Here is a 21943-nt window from a genome sequence, read left to right on the forward strand (position 1 = left end):
CACGCAATGCCGATAGATATCCCGGTAGCGTGGCGAGAAGGACCAGGTGTCCTGCAGGAAAGCACGCAGAGTAAGCCACGAAAGGGCTCCACTGTACGGAATACGCTGGAGACTCCGATGTCAAATGTAACCGTCTCGAATGCTAGAAGGAGGGAGCTGCAAGGGTGCCCTCCCTGGTCGCATGGCTATCCTCGGGCGGTCGTTGCTCGAACAGCAAATCCCCCGAAACGACGCGACACCCGCTAATTATTAAGATTGTTTCTCAATTTTCCTTGGGGCTGGCTAATAAAACTCCTCTTTATTCCAACTGCCGGCGCGGTGTCAGTCTCACTGAACGCTACCTTTCCTCACATTCTCCGCCATGGCGTCGTATGAATTGAAAGGGCCGTCTGTGAGTCGCGAGGTGCCGGCATTCAGCTCTAAGGATCGCGACCACCACGAATTGGTTCGCTTGGGGAAAAAGCCCGTGTTGAAGGTGAGTCTTGCGATCGACATTCGATCTGCGCCCGTCAGGGAAATTGCTAACGATGCTGCGTGTCCGTCGGTAGCGAACGTTTGGAATTCTGTCCATTCTCGGCTTCAGCTGTACGATCCTTGCGACATGGGAGGGTCTTCTAGGGTAAGAAGCCACTCAAGGTTGGCATAGGTCCATTCTAAATACTGATATTCCGCTGCAGGACCTTTACCATCCCTCTACAGAAGTCAGTTTGACCAAGACCCGCGATCGTGATAATGACTAATTGCAGCGCAGTGGTGGATCGGCGGGCGCAGTATACTCCTACATACTTGTCTGGATCGGAACAGCATGTTGTTTCGTAATTATCGCGGAGATGGCGTCGATGTAGGTGGCTCGACTGTCTTTGCGTTGGATGAGGTTGACGACTTTTTAGGGCTCCGACGTCAGGTGGTCAATACCACTGGTGTGCCATGCTGGCCCCGACAAGCATGATGAAGTTCCTCAGTTACATGACGGGTAAGCCACCGATATTTTGCATGTATCCGCGCAGCTTCGCTAATGGGACTGTGACTTACTTAGGATGGCTTACCGTCATCGGGTGGCAAGCAGCCTTTGCCTCTGCGTCGTATCTATGCGGCACCGAGATCCAAGGGGTGGCGATCATGGCCTATGAAACCTATAATGCGGAAGCATGGCACGGGACCTTAATTCTATGGGCTGCTGTGGCCTTAGCACTGGGAATTAACCTTGTCGGAGGAAAGCTTCTGCCTCGATTGGAGACCCTGGTATTGGTTGTTCACATTTTGGGATTCTTCGGAGTGCTGATCCCCTTGACCTACATGGCCGAGCATAAGTCAGCGAGGGAGGTGTTCAAGGAATTTTCTAACGGAGGAAATCTTCCGGCCGATGGCATATCATTTTTCGTTGGCATGACAGGCTGCGTTTTCTCATTCGCCGGTGGCGATGCCGCTGTCCACGTAGGTGGTTTCTGCTGGTCCTGATATAAGCAACACTGACAGATAATAGATGGCCGAGGAAGTGAGCAACGCGTCGATCGTCATCCCCCGGGCAATTCTTCTGAGTGTGCTCATCAACGGCACGTTGGGATTTAGCATGTTGATTGCTATGCTGTTTTGCATGGGGGACGTGCAAAGTGCATTGGACTCTGCCACGGGCTTCCCATTCATGGAAATCTTCTACCAAGCCACCGATTCCGTGTCGGGGGCCGTCGGAATGTCCTCGATTCTATTGATAATTGCCGTATGCTCGGTGATTGGTATGCTAGCAGCCACCTCGCGGCAATTCTGGTCTTTCGCGCGAGATCGTGGTATTCCCGGATGGCGCATTTGGAGCCGGGTATGTCCTTCGCCTATTTCACTGTGGTTTCCTTTTCTTCCCATTTGCCGTTATGGTCGACCTATGGGCCACAGCAGCTGACACGCAAGAATCAGGTGTCCAATAAAACATGTCTCCCCACCTACTCGATTCTCTTGACAATGACTGTGTGCTCACTCTTAGGCCTCATCAACATTGGCTCGGCAGTCGCGCTCAATGGCGTCCTCTCGATGGCTGTGTCGGGTCTCTACCTTTCATATCTGACAGTCGGATCCCTCCTACTCTACCGACGCTGTACACGCGCCATTTGCGCATTTAACGACTCGGCTGACGAGACTGTGAACGTCCCTGGAGCTAAGCTCGTTTGGGGCCCTTTCCACGTGTCGGGGCTCCTAGGGGTCTTAATTAATGCCTTCGCAGTGATCTACATGATCATAGTGGTGTTTTTCAGTTTCTGGCCGACCGAGATCCCAGTCAATAAAGAGAACATGAACTTCAGCGTAGTGGGAACAGTGGGTGTGGTCATTCTGGCTGTCTTGTATTACGTTGTGCGAGCAAGGAAGGTCTATCAGGGTCCGGTCATGGAGGTGGCTCTGACGTCGGCGTCGGGGATCTGGAGCTCAAGGTAGAGATGTCTCGGAACTCGCGCGAAATTATCAAATGGCTGCAATCTCCTGAAACCATGGGACTCACTGAACGGATGCTTGGGTGATGGAAATTGGCAAGAGCTTAGGAATGACTCCAGCCGCCCCGTTATAGTATGGGAGAAAACAGGCCAGTCCAAAATTGATAGTTGATCCCTCATTGAGGTATTCGCCCAGTCTAACCCTCCCATAAGTGGGTTGCTTACTACGGGTCAAGCGGCTCCCTTGAGGCAGTGAGATTCACAGCAGCATTTTGTCATTTGTTCATATTCCTGGTTTCTTCTCACCGAAGCCCTGGGTAGTGTGTTGTGCCATTATTTACCATGGTCGGGCGAGACGTGAGGATTTCTATCGCAGTTTCGTTGCTCTGCTCTTGACTAAATCTCACATGTTGATGAATCCGGTAGTATTGACAATCACTACCTACCCAACAGATAGAGACCCGTCTTCGTATGCACAGTCTGTGCTCACCGCAGCTTACCCTTCGAGGCCCGCTGTTTCCAACACAGCCTCGATGGAAGCGAAAGTGGATAAAAGTGTCACTCGCGGATTTCAAAAATCGCCCCCTGCTCAAGGGGCCGAATGTGAAACCTTTTCCTTTCTAGAATAGACTCGTAGCCAAGCTAGGGTCCTGCCAAACTATGAAGTAGAGCTTGGCCGATGTGAAACGCCCTTAAGCAGCCACGCGATTCGTCTGCAGAGGCTGAGAGTTCCTCACAGGAGCGAATTGTGGAGAAAGACCCTGAGGATTTGCAGTCAAACTCCGATAGGTTTGTGTGAGCGTCCTGTCAGGGGCCGTTTTTGGAGACAACAGCCCCCAAGTCGGGTGCGAACTAGCCACCGGTGTCGCTCATCATTGGGGCCAATTTCCTACGCGAGCCTGCCTACCCACTTGCCTGTCATGGGGAGGGAGTTTGTATAGAGATAGATGGTCAGTAAACAGTATAAATAGCGCCGCGATCCCTGCATGCTCAGGACGATTCCCAGAGCAGTCACTCCTTTCTCTTCTCTCGTTTCTTTCGTCCGCTCATTACAGTCTTTCATTCAGTCTTGGCTCATAATATTTCTTTTCGTTCGGTCTCTGCTGGCATAGGCCATCATCAAGATGATTCCCAAAATTTGCTATCTCTTATTTTACTTCTTTCTAAGCCTGGTCGTCGGCTCTCCAGTTGCCCTCCAGGCACGAGCCCCGCCATCCCTGGGCATTACCAAACAAACCATTCAATCTGGAGGCCGCAACCCTTGGACAGCGTTTGGCTCCGTTCTGACCCTTGAAGAAAATGCCAAAATTTCGAAGGAGCAGCTGGCGGGCATCGTCAAAGCTGCCTACGGCGAAATGAGCACGCTGGAGCCCGATGTGGCCAAACGTCCCAACGTCATGACTGCCCTCCAGGTGGGCAACGAGGTTATTCTGTCGTCCAACATGAAGGGTGGCGGTGGAGTCTACGTCTATAACATGCAGGAGCAGCCCCTGGAGAACAAGAAGAACCCGAACGAGGACGTGGTGGAGAACGGCTACGGCGCATTCACCGACGTGCTGGAGAAGAACGCTCGCGAGGTCAAAGATGTCCTGGACAGCCTGCGCGAGACATCGCGAAATCTTCAGAACAGCCAGCAGTCTTCCACTCAGCAGTCTAATGGCAAGCAGCCCGCTCAACCCTCGAACAACGGCCAGGGCAATCGTAATGGCCAGAAAGGGTCCGCGAGAAAGTCACCAAACGACCTATCCCAGGAGCTGAAGGGGAGTCGCCAGACATCCTTCCAACACAAGAACGACGCCAACTGCGGCGAGGTCATGGCTTCCATCCGCTACAACGCAGTGCACAAGAACGGAAAGCTCAAGAACCTGACTCCCAAGCCCATGGTTGTCGCCTGGAGTGAATCGGAGAAGAACGGAAAGATGGTCGGCAGCATCCGGGCTCCCTGTGAGAAGGGGCAGACTCTGGACGGTAACTCGGACCTGTGCGGACTCAGCTGGGGATGCGGTGCGTTTACCGGGGCCCAGGGCATGAACTGGGACGTCGTTGCCACCAACACGAAGCCCACCGAAGTGACCGACGCGAAATTCCCCAAGTTCCAGTCGAAAGCGGTCGACCTGCCTGCTCCCACGATCAAGAAGAAGACCAACAACAACAACGGTGGCGGCAGAAACACCAATAGCAACCAGCCTGCGGCCGCTCCTAACCAGCCGGCTCCGAAGCAACCCGCTCCCAAGCAGCAGCCTGCTCAGCAACCTGCCCCTAAGGCTGATCCCAAGCCCGCTGGAGCCCCTGCTTCGGCGCCGAAGACCGACCCTAAGAAGCCGGGAAAGAAGGGTGGAGGCAAGAAGACTTAAGCAATGTCAGGATAGGCCGATAGGGGTCGGAGAGTCGGAGATTGGAGGCCGGGTTGAATGTGTGGTATAACCACTGGTTGGACGTGTAGTTATAGAAACCCATAGAAACTCAGACGCATATAATTATTCGAGTCGGCGTTGGCGACTGATCCATTATTAAGTAGAGATGAGCACGGAACCTAAAGGCCTAGACTGTAGATCCTTTGAGGCACATAACGACACACAGAACCTTCAGTTTCCTGGTCTGGTGTCAGCAAATCCCCACGGCCTCGGGCCTGCCGGGACTCGATGAGCTTAATGATATGTCGTCGATATCACATGGACAGCTTTTTCAGAGTTCACCTATGCCGCTCTTGCCTAGGCGCCTACCCTGAATTCATAGAAACACAGAAAGGTGAATTATTAAAGGCTCGCTGGTGTCAAATTCAAGGATCTAGAGTCCACAAGCCCGAGCCGAGATCGTCGACCACAATCTGCAATTCCACCCCGGCATCGCTAGCTACCGTTTGCAAGCGTTCTTCTTGGTCGCGTCTCTGTCCGGTGTAATTCTGATCCCAGAGGCGCAACGTGATGCGCTCCAGGGATGGCGTATGAGACCTCCAGTCCTGGAGAAAGGATTCTAGCAGCAGGATCGCACGGTCTTCCGACCATTCAAAATCGTAAAAGCTGCGCAGATCATCTCGCAAGCAGAGATGCGAGAGGCTACTAGGTAAAAGGGGGCCGAGATGGGCCGATTCGCCCCAATACCATCCCAGAAGAAGCGCTAGAGGGACCTCGGCCGTTCGAAGGGTGGTGAAGTGCGTGAGGAATTGGTGAAAAGGGTCGAAGGCCGGGTCATCCGCCTCGTTCCACTCACGATCGCCGAGGCTGGAGGGATAGCATTCGACCCCCAAGGAGAGCTTCTCCAACGTCGGCCGGACGGCCTCCAATGCCTGCACGAAGACCGGAGAGTCCTGTAAAACCGCCTCGCCTGGCCAGGCATAGGCCAGCGCTGCGTGGAGACCCTTCAGGTTCGGTGTTCGCGAAAGAAGAAAATGCATATGCTGCTCCGTGGCCGTGCTGCGTGCCATGACGAGCGTTTCCAGGTTGCTGAGATCCAGGTCCGGCCGGGCTTCCTCGAGGCCCTCCAGATCGCGCAGCCAGATGTTCAGATGACGCAGCGAGGGCAGGCAGAACCAGGCCATGAACTGCTCCGGGTTGTACGGAGGGTATCCGTCGGGCACCTCGTCGTCATCGGGTCGGTGGGTCTCTGCGATGGGCACATTCGCCCCGTACTCGACCGTTTCCAGGTGCTGGAATGTCGAGAACACTCCGTTAGGACATAACAAGGCCTGCTTCAGCATGATGCCCGGGTATCCGTCCCACCAGACAAACGAATAGTCGAGGCGCAGGGACTTGAGATTTGGCAGCTGCGAGAGGAAGACGGTGGCGAGCGTATAGATATTTCCTCCATAGATGGGCAGATGCCAGTCATCGGCGTCTGCAACGCCCGCTCGTCGCACCAGATCCATCGCCTGGTCCAGGACGTCCTCGAATTCGCGCCGTTCGGTCTCCCAGTCCCCCACGGGCTGCGTGTCGTCCCACGGATCGCCAGATGCCATCATGCTCACATGCTGGACATACGATGCACGCTCGGGGTCCTTGAAGATGGTCTGCAGGAGTTGCAGCACCTGTCGGCGCGGTCGGCTGGTCCAGTCCATCGAGACATCTCGCAAGACAAACGGCACGGAGGACGCCTGCAGGTCGTTGCAGCTGGTCGACAGCGACAAGGCATCGTCCAGGGCGAGATGCTCCAGGATACCGCCCAGACAGTCCCTGGGTAGCTGGGCAAAGGGGCTTTTTCTGTTATTCTCAGCGAGATGCACACCGACCGGGGATGGTTGAGGTTATCTTACCCCTTGCGTTGCGGCGGTGGCGGGCGACTGGCGTCCATCGTGTACGGTCGCACTGACAGTCGACGGGATAAGAACAGTGCGAAGGATGATGATCGTCTGAACGAAGTCCGAGAAGTTTTGTAGGCGAGGCGCCAAAAGCCACTAGTCGGGGGGCCGAATTGTGGGCCGCGCAGGGGCATGTTTGCTCCGTAGAATGAAGAGAGGAAGAAGAAGAGGAAGAAGAAGAAGAAGAAGAAGAAGAAGAAGAAGAGGGGTCGGCCGTTTTATTTTCTTTTGGACTTACCAGCTTGCTCTCTCCTTTATCCTTGATTTGAGGCTATCCCAATGCCTTCGATTCTCCCCCAGTCAACCACAGATCCTCCGCAGCCACGTTCTACGCTGGTCAGGTGCCATAAATCGCTTGAATGAATCCTTTGGATGAGTCGTTAGTGAGAAATAATATTCTTTTGTCCCCATCATATTTTTCGAGTTACTTAGGAGGACCTGTTATGGGGGACTCCATGTAAGGGTTGACAAGGGGTCCAGCATTATATATAGCCGGTTGGATAACAGAATCCCTACCAAACCCACGATGGTCTTTTCGGTTCATGACTGCAGATTACCTACACTTTGATAGTCGAGCGACTAACGCAAGGAGGGCTGCCTACAGTTCTTCAAATGTATACAAATTCTCCCAGGTGCAAGGCAGGCTTTCTCCTGGTGATTCCCACGCTTCCTCCCACTCTCCAAGCAAGACAATGACACCATTTGCTCCACATGCAACCTCGTCCATCCCCAAACCGGGCAGGATGAACACACTAGACGTGCTAGCAGATGCCCTCATGCTGGATAAGCCTTCCGACTCTCCCTTCCTCCGCCTCGCCTGCCAATCGACATCGCCGTCGACCCGCCATGAGGCCATCCAAGCTTTGCAGGCGTGCTTGGTCGCAGTCAACAAGCTTCCCCTCTTCGTTTAATCTCGGGCCTGTGATCGGTGAACGATGCCGTTCCCCGACGGTCGTCCGTTCAAGACGTTGAGAGCCTGCAGAATGCCCTTTAAAAGGAGGGTGCTGGGCTCCGGTCGATCCGATGCGACCGTGAGAAGCACTTCGGAATTGCCTGTGCACCATGTATTTTTCCACGGCGATTCTCTCGCTGCTGCTGGCTGGCAACGCCTGGAGCCTCCAAAATCCCCATCGCAAGGCTCTGCGACCGGCGCGTCCACACTCCAGCCTGGCTCCTCGGGCGCTCTCGACGGAGCACAGCGAGTACAAGCACCTTACCAATGGAACCCAGAGTAGGTTGGCCTGCCCCTTCATTCGCGTCGCTCCGCTCTCACAATCGAGGCAGGATTCCTCGTCAACGGCACTGGCATCCCCGACGTGGACTTTGATGTCGGCGAATCCTACGCCGGCCTTCTTCCCAACACACCCGCCGGCAATTCCAGTCTGTTCTTTTGGTTCTTCCCCTCGCAGAACCCCAAGGCCACGGACGAGGTATGTCTGGTCCCTTTCCCGGCCTATCCTCGCAGTCGTGCGCGGTCGACATTGACGCGTACAGATCACCATCTGGCTCAATGGCGGTCCTGGTTGCAGCTCCCTGGATGGCCTGCTGCAAGAGAACGGTCCATTTCTGTGGCAATCGGGCACCTACAAGCCCCTGCGCAACCCCTATTCCTGGACCAACCTGACCAACGTCGTGTACGTGGACCAACCCGCCGGCACCGGCTTCTCGCCCGGTCCGTCGACGGTGAAGGACGAGGAGGGCGTCGCGTCCCAGTTCAAGAGCTGGTTCAAGCACTTCTCCGACACCTTTGGTCTGCACGGTCGGAAGGTCTACCTGACCGGCGAGAGCTATGCGGGACAGTACATCCCGTATATCGCGTCGGCCATGCTGGATGAGGAGGACGAGAAGTACTTCAACGTGAAGGGAATCCAGATCAACGACCCATCCATCAATGATGATTCCATCATGATATACGGTATGCCCCATGGGCAACCCGTGTCCTTCGATTGATGGCTGACTCTCGACAGCGCCCGCGGTGCGGCACTTCAACCACTATGCCAACCTCTTCGCCCTGAACGACAGCTTCGTCTCCGACATCAACTCTCGCGCCGAGAAATGTGGCTACAACCAGTTCCTCGACGAGGCCCTGACCTATCCGCCGCCCAAGCACTTCCCCGAAGCACCGGATCCGTATCGCGGGGACTGCGCGATCTGGGACGACGTCGTGGCCGCCGCCTACGACGTGAACCCGTGCTTCAACTTCTACCACATCACGGACTTCTGCCCCTACCTGTGGAACGAAATGGGGTTCCCGTCTCTGGCTGGACCCCCCAATAACTACTTTAACCGCTCCGACGTGCAGAGGGCCATCCACGTCCCCCCGACCGATTACTCCGTCTGCGGCGGAAGTACCATCTTCGCCGACGGCGACCAGTCGCCTCCCAGCGCTCTGGGACCATTGCCCAGCGTCATCGAACGCACGAACAACACGATCATCGGCCACGGGTGGCTCGACTATCTCCTGTTCCTGAACGGCTCCCTCGTCACCATCCAGAACATGACCTGGAACGGCGTTCAGGGGTTCCAGAAGCCCCCGGTGGAGCCGCTCTACGTGCCATATCATGCCGGTTTGGCAGAGCTGCCGAACGGTGATGTGTCCACGCCCTTCATCTGGGACGCCGGGGCTGGGTATCTGGGGACGGCGCATACAGAGCGCGGGCTGACCTTCAGCACTGTCTATTTGGCAGGCCATGGTGAGTCCCACCCGTCGCGGTGCAACATTCGGGCTGCTAACGACGACGTAGAAATCCCGCAGTATACCCCCGGGGCGGCATATCGCCAGTTGGAATTTTTGCTCGGTCGCATCGACAGCTTGCAGGACCAGACGGGATACACGGCGTAGCGGGAGGAGAGTGTGTATGTATGCGTAGCAAACTTGGTACTACATGGACCCCTAATAGGCGCCACAATTATAAATCATGAAACAGGGATGCTTATACCACCAAACAAAGAGATGCCCGTTGACTGCGCCCAAATGCCAAGCGAAAGCTGCCGTGGGGGCCATCATCGTCGCCCCGTCGTGTCAGCCTTGTCGCTATTCATCTTCATCGTCATCTCCATCTCCATCCTCTAAATTTCTGATCCATTCCCCCATTCCGCTGACACTTCAATCTCCATCGTAATCATGTCGTGGCTTTTCCCTCAAGACTTCGGCGACGAGTATCGCCAGCAGGCGCGGACGCTGCGAATCGTGGCCCTGGCCTGCTGCTTCCTGGGCCTCTTGTTCCTGAGCCTGCACAGATGGAGCTCCAAGAACCTTGCGGTAGGGCGGCCTGCCTCTTCATCATGCACACTGTCAAGTGATAAACTGACCCGCAGCTGCGCAGTACCTCTTCCCTGTCATCTGGTCCCTCGTCGACGGCGCGTTCATCGCACAACAAAAGACCATCCATCCGCTCATTCGATCCGTCTGTGACCTTCTCTCGGTCTTCTTGTTTATTATCGTTATCCCCATAATGTTTGCCGTGGGACTGCTCTTCTTCAGCCTCCTAACTATGCTCATGGGCTGGGTGTTCACTGTCGCAGCGTACGTGCGCGCCTTGTCATCTCCTAGGATGAAACTCTCCCATTCGAGACATGTAGAAGGGCTAACTGGTTTCCAATGCAGGTGCGCCCACGGCATGTTGTGCTTCCGCGCAGGCGTGGAGTTTTGGCGGCGGTTGGGGTTTGGCGGCAACGTTCAGTTGCCGGTGTAAGGGCGTTCATACGTCGGAGGGAGCCTGGAATGAAGAGTGGATTCTGGTTGGGGAGAAGGGATAAAAGGGCGTATACTTCCGGCATGAGAAGTCAGCCTGTGTCAAATATAATGTGTTGTCTTCGTCGGAGCCACCTATTTCTAGTTTATGGGTCTCCTGATCTGGTCCGGCAGAGTGTCTGTATGCATACTTGACTCTTGCTGACAACATACCCCGGCCCCTAGCCATCTTCTTTGACACCCTTTGCGCCTTATCAGCAAGCTTGGCCCACCTTCGTAGCTCGTTCTGACTGTTAATCGTAGAAGGGTTGTTGAATATGTATGGGAGTATTCAAGAGTTATGAAAAACAAGAAAAGTGTTGTCTTTGCGCAGGCACACAACCTTCCGTGACACGATAGCATAATTTTCGATAATTTCTTTTCTTTCAAAGCTTACTACCTAGAAGGGTAAGGAATCCCCACTATACAAGAATCTAGCATGAGGTCATTCCGCGATATGCTTTACTTAGTATGTTCCATATAGCCTTTGGTGGGCTAAGGCTATCCATACTGCAGAAAGGCTACTAGATATATGTCTAGTCCAGTGTTCTATATTATTCCCGAGATTGGACCTTCTCTTTTCGCTTCATACGGAAAAGGACAATTGGAGTTTATCTGCATTCCTACGATGCTTTATATCTCAAAAGAAAAAGACCAATTGTTGCAATTACGTTCAATTTGCAAAGGACCGGATAAAAATAACCGGACTATTCAGATATAAGATCCTGCCAGTTCTACGATTTTCTACGCAAACTGAACAGATCCTTGATGTCAGAAATTTGATAGATATTTAATTCAATGATTTACTTTCCATGTGAATGACAAGACTCTATGCGTCCCTTTTATTAAGTTGGTTTGAACATAGAACGCTTACCTCCCACTGTAGAGCAGCCCTTTCCGGCCCATTCTTGGTTAGACTAGATGAAGTAAGTTCTTACTGTGTCATCAAAATCATGGGAAATGGACAAGGTCAGATTATGTCGGCCAGCATGGCTCAGCCAGAATATGAGCACTGAATATTAAAAGGTCTATTTATAAGTCCGCCGCATCATCATACAACTGTACAATCCGATCAAACATTACATTCCGCCTCTAATTTACAGGTAGACGTAGCAGAAAGGACCCCCGGTGGTGTCCAGTAGCTCACGAATGGTGCGGCGCGGCGCCAGCGTGGGCATGTCGATGACGGTGTCCAACGTCGTGTCGTTGCCCGTGTCCGCACCGAAGCCCGGCAGGACGGAGGGCCCCTTGACCACGTACGTGCGGTTGCGGGGGTCCATATTCTGCCAGGTCCAGAATACACGGTCGATGGCCGAGTGGTGCAGGTAGAAGGCCGGGTCGCCGGGGGAGGTGTAGAGATCCTGGTGGATTATTAGCGTTGGATGACATGGTGGAGGGGAGGGGATTGGGAGAACTTACACCACCGGGGTCACCGCCGATCGTGTAGTGACCGCCGCTGTGGATTCCGACGTAGCCGGAGTCGGCGTCGCCCTGCAGGCGGTTCTGGAAGGTGTAGATATCGTGGTGGTCGAGGATCAGGTCGGTGATGATCTCCGTCGTGGTCCAGTTGGCCGAGTAGACGGAGATGTCACGACGCAGGCAGCGCGGGTTGTAGTCCAGACCGGTGCCGTTCTGGCCCTTGGTGACGTTGAGACTGGGAAGAACGGGGCCCAGGTTGACCGTGAAGTCCTTGAAGGGACCCTCCATGACGCAGCCACCGCCGTTGGCAGGCGGCAGGGTCAGGCCCTGGAGCACCTGGGGGCCGTTGTGAGGCACGTAGGCGCCGTCACCCGACATGCTGGTGTCGGAGCCATCGAACATGGGCGAATCCAGCGGGTCGGCGGCGTACTTGTTCCAGGCCCAGTAGGGCTGCGAGCCCTTGTAGCCACATTCGTTGCGCAGTGCCTGCTCGTAGGCCCAGGTAAAGTAGCGGTGCCAGGTGAGGAAGTTTCCCTGGTCTGATTAGCACGGAGTCGGACATGCAGATCAACGTGAACGGAGACAAGGAGACTTACGGTCATGTGGATGTACATGGTCTGGTTGATGTGCACGGCGACGAAGTCATCAAACCGCGTGCGAGCCCCCGGAGCAAAGGCGGGATCGGACTTGGCCGGCTTGGAGATGAGGCATTTCACGGCTTCAATGTACTTGCGACGCTCGTGCTTGCTCAAAGAACCCCTGCAGAAGAGGCTGCATTAGCTTCGGCTGATGAAGTCCGGGCTCTGGGACATCAAATTTCCGGAAGGTCTTACCATTCCTTGCGAACGGTGGCGGTCATGGGCGTGCAGCTCAGACTGGCTTCGGGGTTGGAGTAATGGTATGACACCTGGTTGATCAGGGCCTTTCCAGCCAGGAAGTCCCACTCATCGACACTCGCGGCCGGCGAGGCAGCCACCGGCGAGAGAACTGCCAGCGCGGAGGCGGCGAGCACACTGAAACGCATGCTGGATAGGATCCTCCACGAGGATGAAACGCGAGCGGAGGAAAAGAGACGGCAAGGGCAAGGAAGGGGAGGGACGGGAAAGGGAACTGATCGCCAGACAAGAAAAGAGGAAGGGGGAAGAAGTGAAATAGTGGTTCTGGTCCGGCTTTATGAGCGCAGCACGACCCCGTCTATCGATCCGGCCTGGCCGTTGAGAGGGAGGAAAGGATACTACTCCGTACGGCGTAGTGATTCTGGACTACGGACTAGGGCTACTGGCTAGCACGAGGCAAACGGCTCCACTGCATGGCGGAGAAATAGGAGATTGGAAGGTACACTGGTGCCTGTCGTTAAGTTCAACCATGTGCAGGCCAGACTAACTCAAGATTATGCCTGCTAGCGTCCACTGCGACAGTCGGAATCCGGCAATGTTTCCAGGCGTAGCCCTAATCTGGATTGTTCGGATCCTGTGGGACGGTATTAGCCTGGCGTCCTGCGTGCTATTCAGCCTAATGCGCCTAAGCGAGCACGTAGAGGCCTCGAGGGATGCAACCATCGCCTGATTCCTCTCCATCCGTGCCCATGCGTCCAAATGGCAAAGACAGATCATGCTCCGTCTGATCGGGTGCGATCCTGATCTGAAGCAGATGAACCGGTGGAGGGTGGAAAGCCCCCCTTATATCAGGTTATGCCCCCCCCCAAAGGAAGGAGACGATCACTCTTCCCAAGACGATCAGCGCGGGAATTGGGGCCATGTTGGTCACGGACGAGGAATCGGTCGAGGATATTCACGAAGGAGGAAAAACCACGCAGCCATGACTCGTCCGGTGGAGTCGACGCTCCCAGACGGCCTAATCAGCATGAAGGAACGCCATAACAGCCAACTCAACCAGCGATAGAAATGGTAAATACTGTCCGATATTAATCACCATATAAAACTCAACCCGCAGAGCCACACGCGTGCACGATTGGGGAAAAGATGCCCAGCCTCGAGGGTTACATTGCCAGCATTCCTCCGAAACACCCGCCTGTAGCTTCGACGCCATCGCCTCCACTGCCAGTCCATTCCAGCCTTTGAGACTCGCGCAATCTCGGACGGACTCCGCCTGGCCGACGCTACCGCCGGACCCTGGGATCTTCTGCGGATCCGATTCCTCGAGAGCCAACAGTCCTATGAATAACGTGCTCCACTCTCGCCACTAGGGCTGGACAGGCCCGGGGCTAAATGTTTATTTCCCACTCTAACACGCCTTCCCCGTCGCCAGTGGCTGTCCGCTGCGACCGTCGGCGTCGCAGGGGCTGTTATTGGCCGCGGCATTGTGCGCCATCCACCGGTCTTTCCATCGTGAGTCCACCCTGGGCCGCAACTTTCCAGCAAACGTTGTTCGTACGGCCATGTCCGATCATCCGCCGTGATTGTCGTGGATCTTGCGCGAGGACCGTCCGAATCATGCCAGAGCAGGTCGGGTTCAGTCGGTGGTCTGTCCAGGACCCGGTTGGGTGGCCTTCATAATGGCCGGCCGACATTAATCAATCATATGCAATATCAATATCGGTCCCGCTCTTGGCTCGGCCATGGCTGCAAGCCTAGATTAAAAAGACCAGCCTGGTTCATTTCCTCGTGCTACCGAGAAGTCCGTACTCCGGAGTAAGTGCTGACCTGCCGGCACAACGACGAGAGGCAACAGACCGACGATGCTGACCCCTGCTAGTCCGGGTTTCAGGCTTTGATAGCACGCAACCCCCTGCACGGAGTGGCCTCTCATGTCCTCGAACCGGCACTTCGGCCGTGTTAGTCCTCGTGGCGGACCTTTCTGGATCACTTCCCATTAACCTTCCCAACTTGGCTGCTAAGAATCCTGCGGGCCAGATCCAATCCTTGCCCGCCGAGACGGCACCATGGATGCGCCCGCGAGCAATTCAAATCATTTCGAGTAAATGCAATGATGGCACTCGATCGGAGTAGGATGCCTGCGAAAGCTCCGTGGGGAACGCGCTGCAGTCGACAGTCACAGCAATAATGTTCCGGAATTGCATGCCCCCCCCCCCCCCCCCCCTGGGCCCCCCTGCTCGTATTGAGTTCATGCTAAACACGATACTCGGTAGTTGTGTAGTTGGTTTCTTGTGTTGTTCCTTCATGGAGCCTTCTGTTTTCTTTTGTCAGGAGCGTGGCATGATATATCACAAAAGTCCCGGACCCCCCATGCAGCATCCACCCGTGAACGATTGATTTCTTGCAGGATGGCGACGATCGCCCTTGCGCCACGAGAGACGCCCTCTGAGGGCAGTCGAGCCCCCCATATCCTCTCCATCGTTGGTGCGTTGACCGGTCTGTCGGCCTTGTTGGTCTTCCTGCGTTGCTACGTGCGGCTGTTCATTCTGCGAAAGTTCCATCTGGAGGATGGGTTTATGATTGCATCTCTAGTGAGTCTATATAACCCTGTCCTCGATCGGACTCCGGTGGATCATCCCTAACCCCACGGCATAGGCCTGCGCAGTTGGTCTCCTGGGCTGCTTCGTCGGTGAATCGCATCATGGCGTTGGCAGCTGGTCCAAGGACATCAGTCCGGCAGATTCGGCAAAGCTGGACGAATTTATGTTCTACCATGCCATCGTAATCGTGCTGGGCATCAGTCTGGTGAAAATCTCGATCGGGTTCTTCTTGTTACGCTTCACCTCGCAGAACAGGATCCTGAAGTGGTTCATCGTTGGCACCTTGGGTAAGTCAACTGCCTTGATCATGTTCTTGTTCCGTCTGACCAGGCAGTCTTCCTGGCCTTGTTCACCATTGCATGCATTCTCGCATTGGTCTTTCAGTGCTGGCCGGTTGAGGCAGCATGGGATGTCGAGTTGAAAAAGACAGGGAAGTGCTATTCAGTCGACGCGTACCTACGCATCGGCCAATTCAACAGCGGTATGCTCGATCACTTCCAGTCCTCCATCACAGACTGACTTGACTGTTCAGCCATTAACATCATTACCGATTTTATCTTCGCCACCCTCCCGGTGTTTATGTTCGCCCAGATTCAAGTGAACAAGCGGACTAAGCTGTCGGTGATGGGTATTTTGAGCTTGGGATACTTGTAAGTGACTCTCGATGCTTCTTCTGCTTCGTTGCTCATAGCGACCCAGTGCCTGTGCCGCGGGAATCGTCAAGACAGTCCTTCAGAGTCGAGTATTTGGAGACACGGAGTCTTACCGGTAAGTCGTCTGTTCGATATTTTGCGCTGAGGATGCTACTCAGACTAATCCAACGTAGTGAGAGTCAATACCTAATTTGGAACTTGTATGTCCCATTCCTTCCGATACGATCCTGCTTTTCCTTTCCAGTAAATCTCACTAACATCACCCATTAGCGTCGAACTCGCCGTAGGAATCATCGCCGCCTCCTTCCCAACGATCAAACCCCTCGTGAAATCCTTCATTGGCAGCACCATCAGTCTGACCAGCGGCCGCCGCACCAAACGCACCGGCCACGGCTACGGATACCACAACCAGTCCGGATACGCGATGCATTCGATGTCACGCAGTCACCCCGACCGAGAAGACCAGAAATACGCCGTCCACATCGGATCCGTGGCCGACCGAACGTCCGGGTCGAGCGAGGAGAACCTCACCGCAAAGCCCAGCGCGCCGTCGTTTCCGCCGCATATCATGCAGACGACGGAGGTGACGGTGCAGAGCGAGGAGGCAGCCGACATGAACGGGCGAATGGGACCCAAGTGGACGGTCGACGACCGCATATAAACATCTCTGGGTTTCCTGGGTTACGGACTGTATGATAATTGGACTGGGATAGATGGGCTGAAGGCGACGGAGTTCATGTTGTCACTGAATTGGTTTCAAAAAATCTTGTTTATATCGAAAACGGCCGTATTAAATATACATATCACCGTACATAGTACTAATTGATGAGGCGCTCCATATACCGAATCAAAAAGGTGGCCTATGTTGGCGGTAGGACCTGATAATACTAGAAGGCAAACGATCTATGCCCTCAACTCACTCCACCAAATTCCAATACTTGTTTCTTCAGGGCATCTGACATCTTCAATCGGGATCATGCTTGACCAGTCCATTGCCCGAGAGGTGGAATGACAATACGATTGAGTCGACATACGCTCATGACGACACCCGGTCAGCGACCGAGAGAATGAGCGCGCATTCGCCACTGCCTCAGCTCCAGTGGCGGTGTCAAATTGCGCTCGGTGAATCATGCATAGAATCATAACAAACAAACGCAAGCGAAAGACGCCGAGGTCCAGAAGGCGAGCCAAGATGTGGCGAGAACCGTGGCTCCTGTCAGCGTTGGTCTTGTATCCACATGGACATCCACCATCGCCGCATGAGACATAGTGCTTAATATGGAAGCGTACAAGATTTGATCCGCCCCGCCATATGGAGTCCAGGAGTCTCGATAATACTCCGTAGGATAATTCCAATGGAGAATCCTGCTGGATCTCCAGCACGAAGCGAAACGGGTCTCCTCCGTCCCTCGGACCCGAACAGTGCGAAGCGAGTCAAGGTCTGGCTGTTATTGGAGATTGGAGTGAATGGAGTGCGCCGGGGACATTACTCTTATTCTTATTTTTCTTTTATTGGATTCTTGTCCTTTCTGGTTCAAATTAATCTATTTTCGTTTGGCCCCATTGCAGGGCCTTGGTGCCTGGCACGAAATGACAGGATGCAGCTGTCGGCTTTTCCGGAGGTCGTGGATCTTCAAGAGTTCTGCGATGCAGGTATTATTCCATCTATTCTAGTCGTGATGAAAGCGTGCCAGAGGATGCTGATGACCAACCTCATTTCTGTGGTCGCTGATGATTGTGTCCCACAAGTGAACAGACTCGTCAGCATGGGTGCCCCTATCATGATAGCTTCGGGGAAAAAGAATTCCGGCTGAGACAAGAAGAATCCTCTCGCCCATCCGAATTACTCTCTGTAAAGCTGCTCTTCGCGGATTGAGTCACAGCGGATCACCATGCAATCGTTCTGTATAGCCGATGGAGCGGGAACCGGATTCCGAGTGCCTGTATGTATATCCCCACGCCGGAGCTCCCTGTGAGCTCACGGAAGGATCAAAAACCCAAAAGGTCCGCACAGAATGTCTCTTCTAAATGTTGCCGTGGTGGGATACGGCTTCTCGGCCAAAATCTTCCATCTGCCCTTCATCCAGCACCATCCGGGGTTCCGTCTGCATGCCGTCGTGCAACGGACGCCTCGAAGTAACGATAACCCGGGGACGGACTTCCCTGGCATCCGAGTGTACCGGGATGCTTATGAGGCGATCGAGGATGAGCAGGTCGATGCGCTGGTGGTAACTTCCACCAACGACACGCATTTCCCGTTGAGTCGGGATGCCTTGGAGAAAGGAAAACACGGTTCGCTTCCTATCGCGCCAACGATGGCAACGGAGTGGGATTGACCGAAAGCAGTGATCGTGGAGAAGCCATTCACGGTGACCTACGCAGAAGCCGTTGCTCTGGCAGATCTCGCAGCGAAGAAAAGCCGGCAGCTCGCCGTCTACCACAGTAATCCATGCCGGCCCTCTCGTCTGATATTCGGACTAATGCAGGAACAGATCGACGATGGGACTCCGATTTCCTGACGCTGCGCAGCCTGTTGGGCAGCCCTCACCAGCCGCTCGGTCGTATCGTTCGTTTCCAGTCCAATTTTGACTGCTCGCCCAACTCTGAAATCGGGATGGGGGCCAAGGGATGGAGACTGACGGCGGGAGTTGCTGGTGCCGGCCTGCTGTTTGATCTGGGAAGTCATTTGCTTGATCAAGCGGTCGTCCTCTTTGGGGCGCCACAGAGCGTAACGGCGGTGTTACTGGACGAGGCCGGTGGAAAGGGAGTCAAGGAGGAAGGCTTTATGGACGATGCATTCATGATCATTCTACAGTTTCAGGCAGGAGTAACTGGTAAGAACCTCCGTGTTATATCATCGCTCGCGTGGGCTCACCTGGCATTAGTCGAACTGCAAGCTACCCAACACTCGGTCAGCGATCGGCATAAGCGATTCGAGATTCGCGGAACAAAGGGGCGATGGATCAAATACGGCCTTGACGGCCAGGTGGAACAGCTACAGACGGGGATTCATCCGGGAAACGAGGACTACGGCGTGGAGAAGCCCCAGAACAACGGTAAGAACTCGGAGTCGACCGGACGTTCCGGATGAGCTGCACGGCCTCTTGTGCAAAGTGCTAACATTGACCAGGGACTCTTCAAGTACTCCAGCCGGAGTCAGGTGTGAGGACTGTCCAATGGGAAGCAGAGCGTGGGGGGTATGATCAGTTCTATCAGAATGTGTATGAGGCCATTGCAGGCCGGGCGGAGCTGGCGGTGCAGCCCAAGGAGGCAGCGTTCGTGATGCGTTTGATTGAACTCTGTCGACAGAGCGCCGAGCAGGGGCGAACGGTGGGCGTTGATATCTAGATCGCAATGCCACTAGATGGCCGGGAATTATATGATCTTCTTCAATGTGGTGCGCCGTGTTCTTTATGCAACCAGGAAAGACAGCCTCAGAGCAGGAATGGAACCATCAGCGTTATCGCTATCCCCGTCGCCATCACCTCCGCCCCGTCTGCCATTTGCACTGATGGGGAATGTTAATAGAAGCAGCAGGACGCGGAGAAGTGTTCGTGACAACATGATCCCTCGCAGAGACTGTGTTCTCAACCAAAGCCCTGGTTGATGCAGAATCGTCGTCAAAGGGGGTGCAATTTCATTCTGCCAGAATAGCAGGAGTGTCCCCTTCTCGCCGTGATCAGAGCGCAGCGCTGCAACCCGAGCCCTCGTATTTCTTGTCGCGCCGTCTTGGTATCAGCCTTATTGGACTGTTTGAGAGTAGCCAAGGGATCTAACACTGATTTGCCCTCTTCGATAACCGCCTTTGGCCGACCGTTGCGTTCCAAGGCACCCGGTCAAACCGTTCGGGAATGGGACTGTTCAAAAGGGGCTGGAACGTGTTGAAGTTTGAGATGCGCACCGCCGAGAAGAACTAATCATGCAAGCCATTGATTCAGAGAGATATTGAGTAAATACTGCAATGGACAATGGCTAGTGGGTGGGCGCAGGTATGATTGTCCTTGCATCTCAGGACACCAGTATAAGTTCACCTTGACGCTAGAGGGCCATGCACACATTCCTCTTATCTCTGAGTCGGACGAGAAGCAAAACCCGGTGGGTCGCTGTTCCTGACCCCGGGATTTGCTTGCATCGGGCTTCTCGACGACGCAATGTCTTGTTCGCATCGCGCCATCGCGAAGCCAGTGAATTCCCACCGCGACGGCTCGATGAATCCTTAGAGTGGAGCGCCCAAGCATTGGCTGCACGTCGCAAATATAGCAGCCCGAACTATAAGAACGCAACAATGATGACACTACGAGCGAGAAGCCCGTTGATCAGCAAATTTCTCCGCTATCGTGATGGTTCGCGCAGGTGAAGTCAAGAAAGTCGCAATTGTCGGCGCCGGTCCTGCGGGCGCCATTGCTGTTGATGCTTTTGCCCAGGAGAAGGCCTTCGATGTTATTCGCGTGTTTGAGCGCAGGGAGAAAGCTGGCGGTTGTTGGTAAGATCCTGACGTCTTCAGTTGCCCCTAACTCTCATCCTAACGGAGAGTGAATCCAGGCTCTACGATGACGAACAGCCCCCGCCGTTGACCGACTTGGATGCCCTGGCGTATCGCACAGCAGACAAGCCTCTGGATATTCCTGACGCGCTGCCCCGATCGGTTCCTCGATCGAGTCTGCCCAGATTCACAGATACCCCGGTCTACCCGGCTCTCGAAGCAAACATTGACGCATCGATTATGTCGTTCTCACAGGAGCCCATTCCCGTCGTTCGCAGCGAGGCATCGGTCAAGGTGCATGGCCCCGACACGCCTTTCCGGCATCATACGGTCATTCAGAAATACATTGAAGGGCTATTGGATCGCAACGGATATCAGCACTGGGTGGAATACAATACAACCGTCGAACGCGCCGAGAAGACAGATGGAAAATGGACCTTGACACTGAGAAGAGGCGCTCGAGACGCAAATGAGGATTACTGGTGGCAAGAGGAATTCGACGCCCTGGTCGTGGCATCAGGTCACTACAGTGTGCCGTATGTCCCGAATACGCCAGGGTTGAAGGAGTTTGCAACGCGATATCCTGGCAGCGTGGAACATACGAAGGCATTTCGGCACCCTGAGAAATACCAGAACAAGGTCGGATGCTCCCATCTCCAGCTTCAATTAAAATCTGACGTTTCTAGCGTGTCGTGACGGTCGGAGCTTCGGTGTCTGCAGCTGATACAGCGTTTAGCCTGGTCGATATTGCGCAAACACCAGTCCACGCCGTTGTGCGCGGCAAATACAACGGCTACTTTGGAGATGAAGCATTTAAACATCCGAAAATTCAACGTCACACACCCATCAAGCGAATCGACAGTGATGATGGGCAACGGACCGTTTTCTTCGAAGACGGAACCTCCCTCTCCGACGTCGACCACCTCATTTTGGGGACAGGATACTCCTGGACCTTACCTTTCCTACCGCAAATCCCCGTGCGAAATAACCGCGTTCCTGATCTGTACCTCCACATCTTTCATCTGCAGGATCCGACATTGGCTTTCATCGGAGCGGTATGTATAGGTTCATCATGGTTGTCGATTTCCACACTGACGGAGATTGTAGGTCGCCGCTGGCTTCACGTTCAAAGTCTTCGAATGGCAGTCCGTGCTGGCGGCGCGAGTATTGGCCGGTCAGGCTACACTACCGCCACTTGAACAGCAGCATAAGTGGGAGCTGGATCGTGTGCAGAAACGAGGAGATGGTGTGGCATTCACTCTCATCAGCCCGGACTTTGAGGATTATTTTGAAACGCTCCGGACGATGGCAGGAACTCCGGTCGCCACCGAACCTGGACGACGACTGCCAGTATTCGACCGTAAATGGGTGGAAACATTTGCCTCCAGCCATCAGCGTAGAATTAAGTTGTGGAAGCGTGCGAATGAGACTGCACGAGCGAGGCTGGACCAGACTGCACGAGATCCTAGACCGGCGAAGTTGTAGACTCTATCGGTGATAGTCGAATA

General features: G+C 54.4%; 9 protein-coding genes across 9 annotated transcripts; 7 read left to right on the forward strand and 2 right to left on the reverse strand.

Moving 5' to 3' along the window:
- Positions 1 to 275: 275 nt before the first annotated feature.
- Positions 276 to 2496, forward strand: P170DRAFT_385156 (putative GABA permease). Its single transcript, XM_024845708.1, has 7 exons — positions 276 to 475; positions 549 to 619; positions 752 to 841; positions 891 to 973; positions 1037 to 1434; positions 1484 to 1813; positions 1909 to 2496. Exons 1-7 carry the CDS (start codon positions 362 to 364, stop codon positions 2419 to 2421), a joined length of 1599 nt encoding a protein of 532 aa, XP_024702776.1. The 5' UTR covers positions 276 to 361; the 3' UTR covers positions 2422 to 2496.
- A 1045-nt stretch (positions 2497 to 3541) lies between these two features.
- On the forward strand, positions 3542 to 4771 carry P170DRAFT_510309 (uncharacterized protein; the record flags this gene model as incomplete). Its single annotated transcript, XM_024854766.1, has 1 exon — positions 3542 to 4771. The coding sequence occupies one exon, from the start codon at positions 3542 to 3544 to the stop codon at positions 4769 to 4771; it is 1230 nt and encodes a 409-aa protein (XP_024702777.1).
- Positions 4772 to 5039: 268 nt separating this feature from the next.
- On the reverse strand, positions 5040 to 6725 carry P170DRAFT_385159 (F-box domain protein). Its single transcript, XM_024845709.1, has 2 exons — positions 6667 to 6725; positions 5040 to 6613 (listed from the first exon to the last, which is right to left on the reverse strand). Exons 1-2 carry the CDS (start codon positions 6702 to 6704, stop codon positions 5197 to 5199), a joined length of 1455 nt encoding a protein of 484 aa, XP_024702778.1. The 5' UTR covers positions 6705 to 6725; the 3' UTR covers positions 5040 to 5196.
- A 1048-nt stretch (positions 6726 to 7773) lies between these two features.
- On the forward strand, positions 7774 to 9553 carry cpdS (putative serine carboxypeptidase (CpdS); the record flags this gene model as incomplete). The annotated part of the gene is made up of 5 exons (XM_024854767.1): positions 7774 to 7942; positions 7996 to 8141; positions 8206 to 8626; positions 8679 to 9404; positions 9456 to 9553. The coding sequence occupies 5 exons, from the start codon at positions 7774 to 7776 to the stop codon at positions 9551 to 9553; spliced, it is 1560 nt and encodes a 519-aa protein (XP_024702779.1).
- Positions 9554 to 9753: 200 nt separating this feature from the next.
- On the forward strand, positions 9754 to 10743 carry P170DRAFT_437327 (uncharacterized protein). Its single transcript, XM_024849342.1, has 3 exons — positions 9754 to 9973; positions 10038 to 10237; positions 10319 to 10743. The coding sequence occupies exons 1-3, from the start codon at positions 9836 to 9838 to the stop codon at positions 10404 to 10406; spliced, it is 426 nt and encodes a 141-aa protein (XP_024702780.1). The 5' UTR covers positions 9754 to 9835; the 3' UTR covers positions 10407 to 10743.
- Positions 10744 to 11536: 793 nt separating this feature from the next.
- On the reverse strand, positions 11537 to 12887 carry P170DRAFT_496179 (tyrosinase family protein; the record flags this gene model as incomplete). The annotated part of the gene is made up of 4 exons (XM_024854094.1): positions 11537 to 11805; positions 11864 to 12397; positions 12460 to 12622; positions 12697 to 12887. The coding sequence occupies 4 exons, from the start codon at positions 12885 to 12887 to the stop codon at positions 11542 to 11544; spliced, it is 1152 nt and encodes a 383-aa protein (XP_024702781.1). The 3' UTR covers positions 11537 to 11541.
- Positions 12888 to 15005: 2118 nt separating this feature from the next.
- On the forward strand, positions 15006 to 16722 carry P170DRAFT_385163 (uncharacterized protein). Its single transcript, XM_024845710.1, has 7 exons — positions 15006 to 15290; positions 15355 to 15586; positions 15634 to 15780; positions 15832 to 15949; positions 15999 to 16067; positions 16126 to 16152; positions 16223 to 16722. Exons 1-7 carry the CDS (start codon positions 15108 to 15110, stop codon positions 16611 to 16613), a joined length of 1167 nt encoding a protein of 388 aa, XP_024702782.1. The 5' UTR covers positions 15006 to 15107; the 3' UTR covers positions 16614 to 16722.
- Positions 16723 to 17967: 1245 nt separating this feature from the next.
- Positions 17968 to 19300, forward strand: P170DRAFT_476166 (oxidoreductase; the record flags this gene model as incomplete). The annotated part of the gene is made up of 5 exons (XM_024853324.1): positions 17968 to 18244; positions 18299 to 18394; positions 18445 to 18786; positions 18838 to 19008; positions 19083 to 19300. 5 exons carry the CDS (start codon positions 17968 to 17970, stop codon positions 19298 to 19300), a joined length of 1104 nt encoding a protein of 367 aa, XP_024702783.1.
- Positions 19301 to 20277: 977 nt separating this feature from the next.
- Positions 20278 to 21920, forward strand: P170DRAFT_510315 (FAD/NAD(P)-binding domain-containing protein; the record flags this gene model as incomplete). The annotated part of the gene is made up of 4 exons (XM_024854768.1): positions 20278 to 20435; positions 20495 to 21074; positions 21122 to 21490; positions 21543 to 21920. The coding sequence occupies exons 1-4, from the start codon at positions 20293 to 20295 to the stop codon at positions 21918 to 21920; spliced, it is 1470 nt and encodes a 489-aa protein (XP_024702784.1). The 5' UTR covers positions 20278 to 20292.
- Positions 21921 to 21943: the final 23 nt, after the last annotated feature.

This window comes from Aspergillus steynii, assembly GCF_002849105.1.
Source record: "Aspergillus steynii IBT 23096 chromosome Unknown P170scaffold_5, whole genome shotgun sequence".
Taxonomy (NCBI): Eukaryota; Fungi; Ascomycota; class Eurotiomycetes; order Eurotiales; family Aspergillaceae; genus Aspergillus; species Aspergillus steynii.

What these genes read in the sequence shown, in the direction of transcription:
- P170DRAFT_385156 (XM_024845708.1), top strand. Translation starts at nt 362, where the DNA reads ATGGCGTCGTATGAATTGAAAGGGCCGTCTGTGAGTCGCGAGGTGCCG. An exon ending in ACATGGGAGGGTCTTCTAGG is followed by an intron (nt 620 to 751) that starts GTAAGAAGCCAC and finishes ATTGCAGCGCAG; the next exon opens with TGGTGGATCGGCGGGCGCAG. An exon ending in GTTCCTCAGTTACATGACGG is followed by an intron (nt 974 to 1,036) that starts GTAAGCCACCGA and finishes TGACTTACTTAG; the next exon opens with GATGGCTTACCGTCATCGGG.
- P170DRAFT_385159 (XM_024845709.1), bottom strand. Translation starts at nt 6,704, where the DNA reads ATGGACGCCAGTCGCCCGCCACCGCCGCAACGCAAGGG. An exon ending in CCACCGCCGCAACGCAAGGG is followed by an intron (nt 6,614 to 6,666) that starts GTAAGATAACCT and finishes TGAGAATAACAG; the next exon opens with AAAAAGCCCCTTTGCCCAGC.
- P170DRAFT_385163 (XM_024845710.1), top strand. Translation starts at nt 15,108, where the DNA reads ATGGCGACGATCGCCCTTGCGCCACGAGAGACGCCCTCTGAGGGCAGT. An exon ending in GTTCATCGTTGGCACCTTGG is followed by an intron (nt 15,587 to 15,633) that starts GTAAGTCAACTG and finishes CTGACCAGGCAG; the next exon opens with TCTTCCTGGCCTTGTTCACC. An exon ending in GGAGACACGGAGTCTTACCG is followed by an intron (nt 16,068 to 16,125) that starts GTAAGTCGTCTG and finishes AATCCAACGTAG; the next exon opens with TGAGAGTCAATACCTAATTT.
- P170DRAFT_437327 (XM_024849342.1), top strand. Translation starts at nt 9,836, where the DNA reads ATGTCGTGGCTTTTCCCTCAAGACTTCGGCGACGAGTATCGCCAGCAG. An exon ending in GGAGCTCCAAGAACCTTGCG is followed by an intron (nt 9,974 to 10,037) that starts GTAGGGCGGCCT and finishes GCAGCTGCGCAG; the next exon opens with TACCTCTTCCCTGTCATCTG. An exon ending in TGGGTGTTCACTGTCGCAGC is followed by an intron (nt 10,238 to 10,318) that starts GTACGTGCGCGC and finishes TTTCCAATGCAG; the next exon opens with GTGCGCCCACGGCATGTTGT.